The 14501-nt window shown below is 32.7% G+C and overlaps 1 protein-coding gene across 2 annotated transcripts in view; it reads right to left on the minus strand.

Moving 5' to 3' along the window:
• Positions 1-14501, minus strand: part of SPIRE1 (spire type actin nucleation factor 1) — a 191921-nt gene that overhangs the window by 77606 nt on the left and 99814 nt on the right. For both annotated transcript variants that reach the window (XM_051970489.1, XM_051970488.1), the window contains exon 4: positions 3409-3534. In XM_051970489.1, the coding sequence (XP_051826449.1) occupies positions 3409-3534 (126 nt within the window). The remainder of the gene's footprint in view (positions 1-3408; positions 3535-14501) is intronic.

Genomic DNA, 14501 nt, shown 5'->3' on the forward strand with positions numbered 1-14501 from the left:
AGTTAGAACTAAAGAAAATACAGATTTCTTCCTCTGACCTTGCCTTAAAAGAAGTCAAAGTTCTAATGCTACTATTTGGGACAAGGCAGAGCTACTGAAATATATGGCCTCATGCAGCCTTTCCTTTCTTTCCCAACTATGAATTTAGAGAAAGTTCTAAGAAGTGGGATAGAGGTCATAGATTAAGTAGTAGGAATTGTCTAGTGGGGAGGAAAAAAAACCCCAAAAGTATGGCTAGACCTGGCCAGACATGCCCATATTCCAAAGGTAGGGGGCAAAGAAAGAATAAATCCTTTTCTCCCTTTAGGTTTCCTCCTACCCAAATCATACAACCAAATAAGCAATAAAGGCTATACTGTAAATATTCTGAAAATACTAGGAATAGCTGGGTCTTGCTGCTTAAGAATATTAAGGTCAACACTGCTAGTTTTGTTTTCTTTGTAGAAAAAGATTACAAGGGAATTGAGACTTCATATTTTGCCCAGAAGTAACTCTGCTAATTCATACTTCTAACAGTCTTTCTTGGTTCATACTAAACATGTGAGAGCTTCATGGCTGATTTCTGGCCATTTATGACTTGGGTAAAAGGCTCATATTCTGAGATAATAATCTCCTTATTGGCTACTGAGCTGGAAGAGCTGACAATCAAACAATAAACATTTATTTGATGCCTACTGTGTGACAAACACTATACTAAGAGATAAGAATATAAAAGAGGCAAAAGACAGTTCCATGACTGAACTTTTAAAAAAAGTTAAAAAAGCCTTTGGCTGTGATTCTCTCAGGTGGCACACTCCAGGTCCTTCTATAGGAGATATTAACATAACTATACTATCAGGCTCTACATGCAGCACAGACTCAACTAGGTACACTTAAGCCAAGGTCTTCTGGCCACTTTTGCTTGTTTTGTATTTATCTTAAGCAAGTACCCTGAAGAAATTGTGAATTACAAAATTCAGAGATACTACAGATGATCAGTGTTAAATAGTGACAGAGGAGAATTGGCAATTGGCTACTACTCAAGCACTTTTCTAGAATGGCCATCAACAAGAAGAGGAATAGCAAAAATCTATCACTTGTTCTTCAATTATACTTTACTAAATAAAATATGTGCATATGTGTATATGTTTAAGAAATCCATTCACTTTGCACTGTTAGGAGACAGATTAAAATTTTAATTAGAGAGGAGACATGCTATTTATCGATTATCACAAAATTTACATCCTAGAGAGAAAACCAGACTGTGCATCTACTATAAAAAGCTGGTAATGGAGGGATCTAGACAGATTCTATATGTACTTTTACACAGGGACTCAGAAATAGCCCAATTCTTACTTGGGTCTTGATAATTGTTTGATCTATTAATTCATGATAAAGAGAATCATCTGATGGCTCATTCAGACATAGTATCCTAATTGCTGTTCCTGAAAGCCAATGTTAAAACAAATCTTTCTGCAGATAGCAATACCTCACAATACCTCACTTTACAATTACTTATCCATAATATAAATTTTTCTATCTGTAAATCTGCTGAGGAGATATTAATCAAAAGTTATCCATTTTTTAAAAACCATATTGTTATGTGGGATCAGTAGACTAAGAAATGAAAGAACTGAGTTTTAATACTGAGCTTCTGCCATTTAATAATGCATGATATTATCAAATAATTTCTCTCAGTTTCTTCAGCTGTAAAATGAAAAAGTTCCTTTTAGCCCTGTAATAGTTTGTTTTAAAAAAAAAAAGGGGGGGGGGGAGGAAACAAAGGCAAAAAGAATCACAAACAGTACTATGACACAGATTCTAGTGGTTTATGATTTTTTTTCCTCCCAAAAATATTTTGTTTTTCCACACATGTGTAAAGATAGTTTTCAACATTCATTTTGTCTTCCAAATTATCTCTCTCTCTCTCCCCCTTACCAATACACGTACAATCCTTTTAAATATTGCCATATTTGTCATACCATACAAGAAAAAAAAATCAGAACAGGAGGGATAAAAACAAGAAAAAGCAAAAAAAAAAAAAAAAAAAAAAGTGGAAATACTATGCTTCAATCCATAAACAGTCTCCATAGTTCTCTATCTCTGGATGCAGATGGCATTTTCTCTGCTAGATCTTTTGGTTTTGTCTTAGATCACTGTACTGATGAGAAGAGCTATATCTATCATAATTGATCATCACCTAATCCTGTTGTTACTATGTCAATGTTCTCTTGATTTTGTTTACTTCATTCAGCATTAGTTCATGAAAGTCATTCCAGGCTTTTTTTTTTCCCCTACTCATCATTTCTTATATAAAAATGATATTCCATTATATTCATATAACAACTTATTCAGCCATTCCCCAATTTATGGGCATCCCCTCAATTTCCAATTCCTTGCCTAGCACTCTATAAGAAATTTTACAGGATGAAACATGAACTGATTAACTGCTGCTTAAATCCAGCTTCCTAAATCCTTTTTTTGTGGCTCCAGTGCAGAGAGAATCTAAATGTCAATATGTTGCTTTATTTTAGATTGTATACTTTAGTCAGATGAGAAATAAAAGATGATGATTTACTTTCTCAAACAGAATCATTTGTTTAGACTTTTATAAATATTTTTAATATTAAATATTAAGTTTAAGATTAAATTACAAGTAAATAAATTACATATATTAAAAAGAAGAAAAGGATTCATAGGTAAAACAAATGGCTAAAATGAGATTTGGGGTTATATGCCTCTTAGTTTTAATCCTGTTTACCCATCAAAGTTTTTTTTTTTTTTTAAACAACCTGTTAAAAATAAACTATGAGATTTAAGTTTTACTTTTTATGTGAAGGACTTTTTTTTTTTTTTAAGGGAAGCAAGAGACAAAATGAGAAACAACAACAAAAAAAAACATAGAAAATCTATTAAGTAAATAAGTTCCAATTTGGTTGTATATTTATATTCATAAAAAAGTTTTTTTTTTAAATCTTCCAATTTAAACATGATGTTTTTATTATAATATTTCAAAATAGAAGAAATAACTGAAGAAAAATGTTAAAAGGTTTTTTAAAAAACAAAAACCCTGAACAAATGTTCAATTAATAAATAACATAACTACAATAACTGTGTAGCCTGCCTTGGGCTTTCATCAAGTCATTTATCAACACCCCCCAGCCTCATTTCATCATTTATAAAACTAGGATATTTATATTATTTACTTTAGACAGTTGTTAACCTTAAAGTACTATTTAAATGAGAGTTGTTATTGATTTCAAGTGGATGAGACCTTAGTAATTATTTAGTCAAATCTGTTCCCTAAGTATGAATTCTCACTACAAAGAATTTACTGAGCATTTTTGAATGGATTCAATGAAGTTTTAAAAATTCTCATAGTGATTAGCATATCTTCAAAACCCCAGTAAAATATCAAATAGTACTTACCTCCTTTGCACTCTTAATTTTGCTAAGAAATGTGTGCAACTCCATTGTTTCAGCAAATAATGCTCTACATACTGCCTGATAGTGGTTTGGTGCCTCTGATTGAGTTGGAAGATGGGCAGCACACAACTATGGAAAAAACAATAAGATAAAATCAATGTTTTTATATAGTTGTCTATACAATTAATCACATTTATTACAAATCAGTCAATTAAGAAGCATTTATTTATTAATCACCTATGAAGTTCCAGACTACTGGCTGAAGCTGGCTGGTAGGATGGAAGTTAGAAAAGGAGACAGGGAAGTAAGGAGGGAGGGAGGGAAGGAAGGAGGAAGGTAGGAGGAAGGTAGGAGGAAGGAAGAGAGGTAGGGAAGAAGGGAGGAAGGGAGAAGGGAACGAAAGAGGGAAGAAGGGAGGGAAGGAGGGAAAAAGGGAGGGAAGAAAGGAGAAAAGTAGGGAAGAGAGAGAGAAGGAAGAAGAGAGGGAGGAAGAGGAAGGAAGGAAGGAAAACAACCCTTAGTCTCAAATAGATTAATCTCTATTAGAGGAAATAATATATATACTTAAATCTATAGAAAAATAAAAGGTATTATTACATTATTTAGGAAGGAAGGCACCAGTATTTGTGGTGGGAAGTGGAAAGGCTTCATATAGAATGAAGAAATTAATAGGATTCTATGAAGTAGGTATGAAATAAGTACTTTCTGGGGAAGAGAAACAGCTAGTACCAAAACCATTTGTATATGAGGAAATAAAATGTCATGTTTGATATAAAAATAGATCAGTTTGACTGGACTATAGATTTTAGAACTTAGGCTACAAAAACAAGTTGGGGTTTTGGCTACAAAATAAGGACAACTAAAACCATAGAGGAAACATCCTGTCATTGACTGAATCAGCCATTCCCCTGGGCATTTAAAACTATTTCTAGCCATGTGAAAAGATATTCTAAGTCACTATTCATTAGAAAAATGCAAATTAAAACAACTGAGCTACCACCTCACATCTCTCAGATTAGCTAATAATGATAAATGTTGGAGGGAATGTGGGAAAACATTGTTGGTGGAGTTGTGAAATGATCCAACCACCCTGGAGAACAATTTGCAACTATGCCCAAAGAGCTATCAAACTATACATATATTCTTTGATCCAGTCATGTTTTTCTGCCAAAGAGATCATAAAAGAAGCAAAAAGTATATAAATATAATGGAATATTATTGTTTAATAAGAAATTATGTGCAGCCTGGAAAGACTTACATGAAACAAGGAGAACTTAGAGAACACTATATACAGTAACAAGAAGATTATGTGATAAATGACTGATGTACTTGGCACTTTTCAACAATGTGGTGATTCAAGATGATTCAAATAGATTTGTGATGGAAAACGGAGACTGAATGATAATATTTCACCTTTTTGTTTCTTAGTTTGAGTTTTTGGGGTTTTTTTTTACCCTTTTAGTCTGGTAAATATGTAAGTATGTTTAAAAGAATTACACATATTTAACTTATATTAAACTGCTTGCTGTCTTGAGGAAGGAGGTAAGAAGGAAGGGAAAAAAATTTGAAACACAAGCAAAACCAAGAAAACATCAGCAAAATTGTGCAATGATCAACAATAATAGACTTGGATTTTCTCAGCTGTTCAGTGATCCAAGGTAATACCAATAAACTTTGGATGGAAAATGTCATCCACATTCCAGAAAGAGAACTATTGAGAGTGAATGTAAACCAACACAAAATATGTTCACTTTTTTTTTCTTTCCCAGTTTTTTTTCTCTCATAGTTTTTTTCTTTTGTTTTTATTTTTCCCTCTTAACAGGATTCATAAGGAAATATGTAAAAATTTAATGTACATGCAAAAAAATGCTTTTACATGTAACTGGGGAAAATAAATTAAAAAAAAAGAAAAGGGGGAGGGGAAACTATCTTTACATGTATTTGGAAAATACTATTGAAAATTTTAAGAAAATCAGTCTATCAGCTGATTGTTCATGGCAAGGCAGAGCAATAAAGGTTAAAAATTTATAGCGTTAAAAGTAAACATCACCAGGGTTATCCTTGGAACCTGAAATAGCAGTCAACAAATATTTATTAAGTACCTACAATGCACTAGGCATTGTGTTGAAGCACCTACCCTCTGAAGATCCAACAGAAAGTATAAGCCTGATATTGAGGAGTACCTTGAAGAAAGGGAACAAGAAGGGAAAAGGAAAAAGGATGCTATCTATGCTTAAGAAAAATAACTTTGGAAAGTATATGAAGGATGGACTATAGTAGGGAAAGATTTGAGTCTGGAAGGCTAATTAAGAGACAACATTCCTACAGAAGTGATGAAGGCCTGAACAAAGATAGCAACTGTATGAATAGTGAGAATAGAGGGAGAAAAGGCAAGATTTGGCAACTAATTAGCTATGTGAGGTGAAAAAGAGTGAGGAATCAAGGATACTAAAGTAAAGAACCTAGGAGAAAGAATGTACTTTCAACAGAAATAGGGAAATTTTGAAGGCAGAGCTAACTGGAAATTTTAATTTTGGGTATGGTGAATTTGAGTCATCTCAGGGTGTTCTAACTAGACATGTCCAATAGACAGATAATAATAGGGGTTTGGGCTAAGGAGAGAAACAGAAGCTCAATATGTATGTGTGTGTGTGTGTGTAATAAGTGGGTATTAAGTACAATATAAAATGCTTAAGATTTATCCAAAATGATTTCCACTATCAATCTGAGACCCTGAAGTTCCCCATTACTAGGCAAGTCAGTCAGATTTATTAATTCTTGAATTCAAGAGGTTCACATAATCATGAGGTAGCCAAAACACAGACTATGATTAGTCTGGAGATAATTTCTTTTTTTTTTTTAATATTTTATTTTATTTTATTTAATAATAACTTTATATTGACAGAATCCATGCCAGGGTAATTTTTTTACAACATTATCCCTTGCACTCGTTTCTGTTCCAATTTTTCCCCTCCCCCAGATGGCAAGCAGTCCTATATATGTTAGATATGTTGCAGTATATCCTAGATACAATATATGTTTGCAGAACTGAACAGTTCTCTTGTTGCACAGGGAGAATTGGATTCAGAAGGTAAAAATAACCTGGGAAGAAAAACAAAAATGCAAATAGTTTACATTCATTTCCCAGTGTTCTTTCTTTGGGTGTAGCTGCTTCTGTCCATCATTTATCAATTGAAACTGAGTTAGGTCTCTTTGTCAAAGAAATACACATTTCCATCAGAATACATCCTCATACAACATCGTTGTCGAAGTGTATATTGATCTCCTGGTTCTGCTCATTTCACTTAGCATCAGTTCATGTAAGTCTCTCCAAGCCTCTCTGTATTCATCCTGCTGGTCATTTCTTACAGAACAATAACATTCCATAACGTTCATATACCACAATTTACCCAGCCATTCTCCAATTGATGGGCATCCATTCAATTTCCAGTTTCTAGCCACTACAAACAGGGCTGCCACAAACATTTTGGCACATACAGGTCCCTTTCCCTTCTTTAGTATTTCTTTGGGATATAAGCCCAATAGAAACACTGCTGGATCAAAGGGTATGCACAATTTGATAACTTTTTGGGCATAATTCCAGATTTCTTGGAGATAATTTCTAACGTAGGTTACTTGTAAGATGCAGTGGGAAAGAGTTAAATATTGTCACAAATGATGGGATCTTGAAAGAAGCCAAAAGGCAGAAGGAAAAGCATTCCAATCAAAAGAAAGTCACTATATCAGCTTAAAGAATTATCTTTATAAGACAATCATTAAAAAGAAAGAGTTTCCTATTAAACACAGATTTATTATTATAATGACATGTATTGATTGATTGAGTTGGCTAGCTGTCTTTTTGTAGGATATTTGAAATTTCTGGTTGGTGGAGATGGAATATTTCAAGGGAAAAACAATGGCAACAAGAGGACAAAAGGAAAACACTGACACTAATTGTTAAAAAAAAAAAATAGAAAAATACTGAAGAAAAAGCCACCTACACAATTAATTTTGTCAAAGGGAGTGTTTTTGCTTTTTTGTTTTTTACTATTGTGGGTTTTCAATTAACTTGTATTAAATTTAATTTACCTTTGACCAGAAGATACTTAACTACAATTTTTCTGTAAGTTCAGGCCCAGAAGTCTTTTATATGAAAGGTATTTTTAATGAATAATTGATACAAAAACATTATGACCATGTGAAGTCAATTCTAGTTGTTAAAAGCCAGGAATTATTTTCTTTCTTTAAAAATCATCTAAATATATAACCGTCAAATTTTAAAGTTACTTATAAATATTTAAAAAACTAAAAAAAAATTCACTTTTTTTTTTTAAAATAACTTTTTATTGACAGAACCCATGCCTGGGTAATTTTTTTTTTTACAACATTAATCCCTTGCACTCACTTCTGTTCCGACGTTTCCCTTCCCTCCTTTCACTCCCCTCCCCAGATGGCAAGCAGTTCTATACATGTTGAATATGTCAACATATATCCAAGATACAATATATGTGTGCAGAACCAAACAGCTCTCTTGTTGCACAGGAAAAATTGGATTCAGAAGGAAAAAATAACCCGGGAAGAGAAACCAAACTGCAAACAGTTTACATTCATTTCCCAGTGTTCTTTCTTTGGTGTAGCTGCTTTTGTCCATCCTTGATCAATTGAAACTGAGTTAGATCTCTTTGTTGAAGAAATCCACTTCCATCAGAATACATCCTCATACAGTATCATTGTTGAGGTATATAATAATCTCCTGGTCCTGCTCATTTCACTTAGCATCAGTCCATGTAAGTCTCTGTATTCATCCTGCTGGTCATTTCTTACAGAACAATAATATTCCGTAACATTCATATACCACAATTTACTCAACCATTCTCCAGTTGATGGGCATCCATTCATTTTCCAGTTTCTAGCCACTACAAACAGGGCTGCCACAAACATTTTGGCACATACAGGTCCCTTTCCCTTCTTTAGTATCTCTTTGGGATATAAGCCCAGAAGTAACACTGCTGGATCAAAGAGTATGCACAGTTTGATAACTTTTTGAGCATAGTTCTAATTGCTCTCCAGAATGGCTGGGTGTATTCACAAGTTCACCAACAATGTATTAGTGTCCCTGTCCCACATCCCCTAAAACATTCTGCATTACCTTTCCCTGTCATTCTAGCCAATCTAACAGGTATGTAGTGGTATCTCAGAGTTATCTTAATTTGCCTTTCTCTGATTAATAATGACTTGGAGCATATTTTCATATGGCTAGAAATAGTTTCAATTTCTTCATCTGAGAATTATCTGTTCATATCCTTTAACCATTTATCAATTGGAGAATGACTTGATTTCTTATAAATTAGAGTCAGTTCTCTATATATTTTTGGAAATGAGGCCTTTATCAGAACCTTTGACTATAAAAATGTTTTCCCAGTTTATTGTTTTCCTTCTAATCTCATCTGCATTAGTTTGTACAAAAACTTTTCAATTTGATATAATCAAAATTTTCTATTTTGTAGTCAATAGTGATCTCTAGTTCTTCTTTGGTCATAAATTCCTTCCTCTTCCACAGGTCTGAGAGATAAACTATCCTATGCTCTTCCAATTTATTTATAATCTCATTCTTTATGCCTAGATCATGAACCCATTTCGACCTTATTTTGGTGTACGGTGTTAAGTGTGGGTCAATACTTAGTTTCTGCCATACTAATTTCCAATTTTCCCAGCAATTTTTATCAAATAATGCATTCTTATCCCCAAAACTGGGGTCTTTGGGTTTGTCAAACACTAGATTATTAAAGTTATTGGCTGTTTTGTCCTTTGAACCTAACCTATTCCATTGATCAACTAGTCTATTTCTTAGCCAATACCAGATGGTTTTGATAACCACTGCTTTATAATCTAATTTTAGATCTGGTACAGCTAGGCCACCTTCATTTGATTTTTTTTTCATTAATTCCCTTGAAATTCTTGACCTTTTGTTTTTCCATATGAACTTTGTTGTTATTTTTTCTAGATCATTAAAATAGTTTTTTGGGAGTCTGATTGGTATACGCTAAATAAATAGATTAGTTTAGGTAGTATTGTCATCTTTGTTCGCCCAATCCAAGAGCATTTAATATTTTTCCAGTTGGTTAGATCAGACTTAATTTGTGTGGAAAGTATTTTGTAGTTTTGCTCATAAAGTTTCTGATTTTCCCTTGGCAGATAGATTTTATACAATCAGTAGTTAATTTAAATGGAATTTCTCTTTGTAACTCTAACTGTTGAGTTTTGTTAGTGATATACAAGAATGCTGATGATTTATGTGAGTTTATTTTGTATCCTGCAACTTTGCTAAAGGTGTGGATTGTTTCTAATAACTTTTTAGTAGAATCTCTGGGGTTCTCTAAGTATATCATCATATCATCAGCAAAGAGTGATAATTTGGTTTCCTCATTGCCTATTCTTATTCCTTTAATCTCTTTCTCAACTCTTATTGCCAAAGCTAGCATTTCTAATACAATATTAAATAGTAATGGTGATAGTGGGTAACCTTGTTACACTCTTGATCTTATTGAGAATGGTTGCAGTTTGTTGCCATTACATATGATGCTTACTGATGGTTCTAAATAGATGCTACTGATTAAAAAATTTCACTTTTAAAAACATGTTTCTTGATTACATATACAAAAATTTTAACATTCATTTTTTTAAATTTTGAGTTTCAAATTCAAATTTCATATTCCTCCTTCCCCTCCACTCTCCTCAAGTAGGCCAACAATTTTATGTGGATTATACACATGCAAGTATACAAAACATTTCCATGTTATCCATGTTGCAAAAGAAAACACAGAACAAAAAAACCTAAACATAACAAAGTTTTTAAAAAGTATATTTTCTTTTTCTAGAGGTAGATAGCATTTTTCATCATAAGTCCTTTGGAATTTTTCTGGATCACTGTATTCTGAGAATAGCTAAGTCATTCATGGTTTATTATTGTACAATATTACTGTTACTGTATGAAATATTTTCCTAGCTCTGCTCACTTTTTCATTTAAGAGTTTCCAGGTTCTTGTTTATCATTTCTTTTAGCACGCTAGTTTTCTATCACAACCAATATATCAAAATTTATTCAGCCATTTCCCAAATAATAAGCATCATTTGCAACCATGCCAAAAATAAAAACATTTGTTCATATAGGTCCTTTTCCTTTTTTCTTTTAAAAAAATCTTTGGGTTATAGCTCTAGTAGTAGTGGCTAGTGCTGGGTCAAAGCTATTTGAGCACAGCTTCAAACTGCTCTCCTAAATGATAGAATCAGTTTACAACTCTAGTAACTCTACCAACACCAAGCATTAGTGTGTCTATTTTTTCACATATTCTCTTACATTTATCATTTTTCTTTTCTGTTATATTAGTCAAACTGAGAAATCTAAGTTGGTAACAAAAGAGTTGAACTTGTATTTCTCTAATCAATAATGATTTGGACAATTTTGATTTCTTCTTCTGAAAACTGCCAAAAATATCTTTTGGCTATTTTTCAATGTATCATTTATCAAAGTGATTTGTATTCATGTAAAGTAGGCTCAGTTCTCCATAAATTAAGAATTGAGAAATGAGGCCTTCTATCAGAGAAACGTCACTGTAAATTATCCCTCCCTCCCTGCAGTTTTTTGCTTCCCTTTTAATCTTGGCAGCATTGGTTTTGTTTGTACAAAAGCTTTTTAATTTGATGTAATCCAAATTATTCATTTTACAATTTGTAATATTCTCTATTACTTGTTTGTTGTCTATATACTTATCTTTATTTATTTATATATTTATATCTATTTGTATATTACTTGTCTATTTACTTGCTTGTTTTCTATTATTTGTTTGGTCACAAATTCTGTTCTTTTCCAACAGTTCACTTAATATCTCAGTACTCTACAAAACTAAGACTCTATAACAATGAATCTTACAGATCTGGTTGCGCATATTCCTATCCTCTCTCTAGAGGGTAATGCAACATTGTAATTATAAACCTGATCCCTGGTTCTAAAGCTAATAATAATAATAATACTGTGCTAAGTGCTTTACAATTATTATTTCATTTGATCCTTACAACCAACATAGATATTGCTGCTATTATTTCCATTTTACAGCTGAGGAAACTGAGGCAAACAAAGATGAAGGAACTTGACCACAATCATACAGCTAGTTGATCTTTCTGTAACAGATCTGTCACTCTAAGAGTTTCCATTGCAACAAAACACTCATGAGATGTCTTGCTCATCTATTCTCTTTTGAAAGGCTTTTGTAAGGCTCATTTTCTAAAGAGGCAGTAAGTCTGTGAGAAAATTCCAATTTATTAATGGGGGAAAAAAGTGGGGTCACTACCCAGGCACATTTGAAATCTAATCCAAGACATTTTGCCATTCCAAGAAATAGCCTTTTATCTTCATCCAATCTGTCCTACTAGTTTCAAATCTAAATATGCAGTGTTAAATGAACAAGTAAATGAGTAGTGAAGAGGAACCTATTTCATCTTTTTAAAAATTACCAAAATACTTGCAGCATATAATTTACTTTCAGGGCTTAAATCCCAACATCTACTCCGGTCACCTACCTTCAAACAATTTCCTGTGCTTAAATTTGCAACAAACAATATTTATTTAACATTTATGAGGAGTGGGCATTTCTATTAGAGCTAATTAGGCAAGAGGAATTTAGGCTCTTGAATTCTTTTAAATCTTCTGGGAAGGCAGAATATTATCACACTGGGCCTCTGACAATTGCTGGTAATATAGATTCCCCTCAACACTCCATCAGTAATTCTAAAATCAAAAGAGCTGACTCACAGTTTGCTCTCTGACTCATTAAATTCTAGTCTTCCAAAAATTACATCTGAAAATAAGCCACAAGCATCTTTGCTCAAGGTTTGGGGAAAAGGGGAGGGGGTGGGGGAAGGAGGGGAAAGAACTGATTTGCTTTGATTTTTTGTTTGTTTTGTTTTGTTTTTTATTACTTTTAATTATTTAATTTCCAATATGATGGGTTTCCTTTGTAATTTTAGGTATTTAGGTATTTTGCTTTATGCACTTAAAAATCTTGAATAGCCTTAAGAATCTGCTAAATATCATTGAGAAACAGGAAGATTTAGAGGCCGTTCCCTCTCACCATTAAAAGAAATCCTTCTTCAACTTGGATTCTGTAAAGGAGGCAAAAATCTCTGTTAAGTTTATGCTTGCTGGCATTTTGCCTCATCTCATGCTAATAAACCAATTCTTCTACCACGAAGTTTTGTTATTTTATTTGTCAAGGAAATTTTGGATAATTTTATATATGCTTAAGACACACCTTGTTGTCCTATCCAATCAATATTTATAGTCAATAGGAGGTGGGGAGGGAGGGTAAAGAATAGGAAGTAAACATTTAAAGAGAAACTTACTATGTGCCAGTCATAATGTTTAACACTTTATAAATATTATTATAATTGATTCTCACTGCAATTCTGTTAAGTATCTGAGGCCAAATTTGAATTCAGGTCTTCCCCATTCCAGGCTCAGTACTCTATCCAAAAAACCTCTTGTATATATCTTGTTTCTTTCATTTAACTGTGATGGTAAACATTCTACCTCCTTTAGAATATCACCTGGCAAAGCCTGCTTCTTCCTTATGGATGTTCCTTGAACAACCCCAAAAGACTTTGGAAAGAAAATGCCATCTGCATCCAAAAAAAGAAAGTATGGAGATTAAATGCTATGTTCACTTCTTTTTTTTTGGTTTTTTCCTCCCCCATCTCTCATGGTTTTTCCCTTTTGCCCTGATTTTTCTCTCCCAATATGATTCATAAAGCAATATGTATTAAAAATATTTTTTTTAGAAAAAGGATATCCCTTGATGTGTGTGAAGATAGCAAAATAGATATATAGATCAATCTATGATACTGATTATATATATATATATATGGATAAGATATGATGTATCTATACAGGTTTCTCTGGTCAACTTTTATTTTGGGTATTAATCAGGTCTGAGTTTTATTTTTTCCATATCTTTACCATTTCCTTTTTAAGATATCTTATGAATTAATCACCCCATGCCATCACAATTGTTTTGCTTCCAGCTGGAATCTTAACTTAAATGTTCTTTTTCTGTCATATTTCTCAATTTAAAAGGATCTTTTGATGACTTAACATTTTTTAAGTATGAGTATATATAAGTATTTATTACAAAAACTATTATAAAATAAGATAAACACAAATAAATTTTTTTATTATAAAAATCTGTGTAGCCATAGGCAAGGCTCTTAACCTGTCAGAGCTCTTGGTAGTGCTATAAGTCTACAAGTTTCAGAGAAAGAATGCTTGACTCTACATTGATGGAGGAAATTTCCTCATTTGAGAGCTCCTAAAATCAGTGAAATCCTAAGTCTAATTCTATTCTCTATTCTTACATGAAAAAGCCACATCCATGAGAGTTGATCATGACATAATTTTTTTGCTATGTACAATGTTCTCTTGATTCTACTCACTTCACTTAGCATCAATTCATGTAAGTCTCTCCAGACCTCTCTGAAATCACCCTGCTGATGGTTACTTAGAAAACAATAATATTTCATAATATTCATATACCATAACTTATCCTGATGAGTAACCATTCAATTTCCAGTTTCTTGTCCACTACAAAAAGGGCTGCCATAAACACTTTTGTACAAATCAGTTCTTTGGTATACAAACCCAGTAAAGATACTGCTAGATCAAAGGGTATGGACAGGTTTACAGCCCTTTGGGCTTATCTCCAGAATGGATGAATCATTTCCCAATTCTACTAAAAATGCATTAGTGCCCCAGTTATCCCACATCCCCTCTAACATGTATTGAAAAACAGGACTACCAAGCATTCCTGATGAAAAGACCAGAGCTGAATAGAAAATGCTTTCATGAGTTATTGGTTTAAAAAAAAAAAACCCAGTAACAGCTACATAGAAGTAATTAAAGAGTTAAAGTAAAATCTACTATACTTCGGCTCAAGTAAAAATGGCAAGAGTAGCAATTGTGATTGCAGGCAAAACAAAACCAATAAATAAGTTAATACATAAAATTTAAAAAAAACTTAGATAGCAATATCAAAAAATTATAAAGC

Source organism: Antechinus flavipes, chromosome 1 (genome assembly GCF_016432865.1).
Source record: "Antechinus flavipes isolate AdamAnt ecotype Samford, QLD, Australia chromosome 1, AdamAnt_v2, whole genome shotgun sequence".
NCBI lineage: Eukaryota > Metazoa > Chordata > Mammalia > Dasyuromorphia > Dasyuridae > Antechinus > Antechinus flavipes.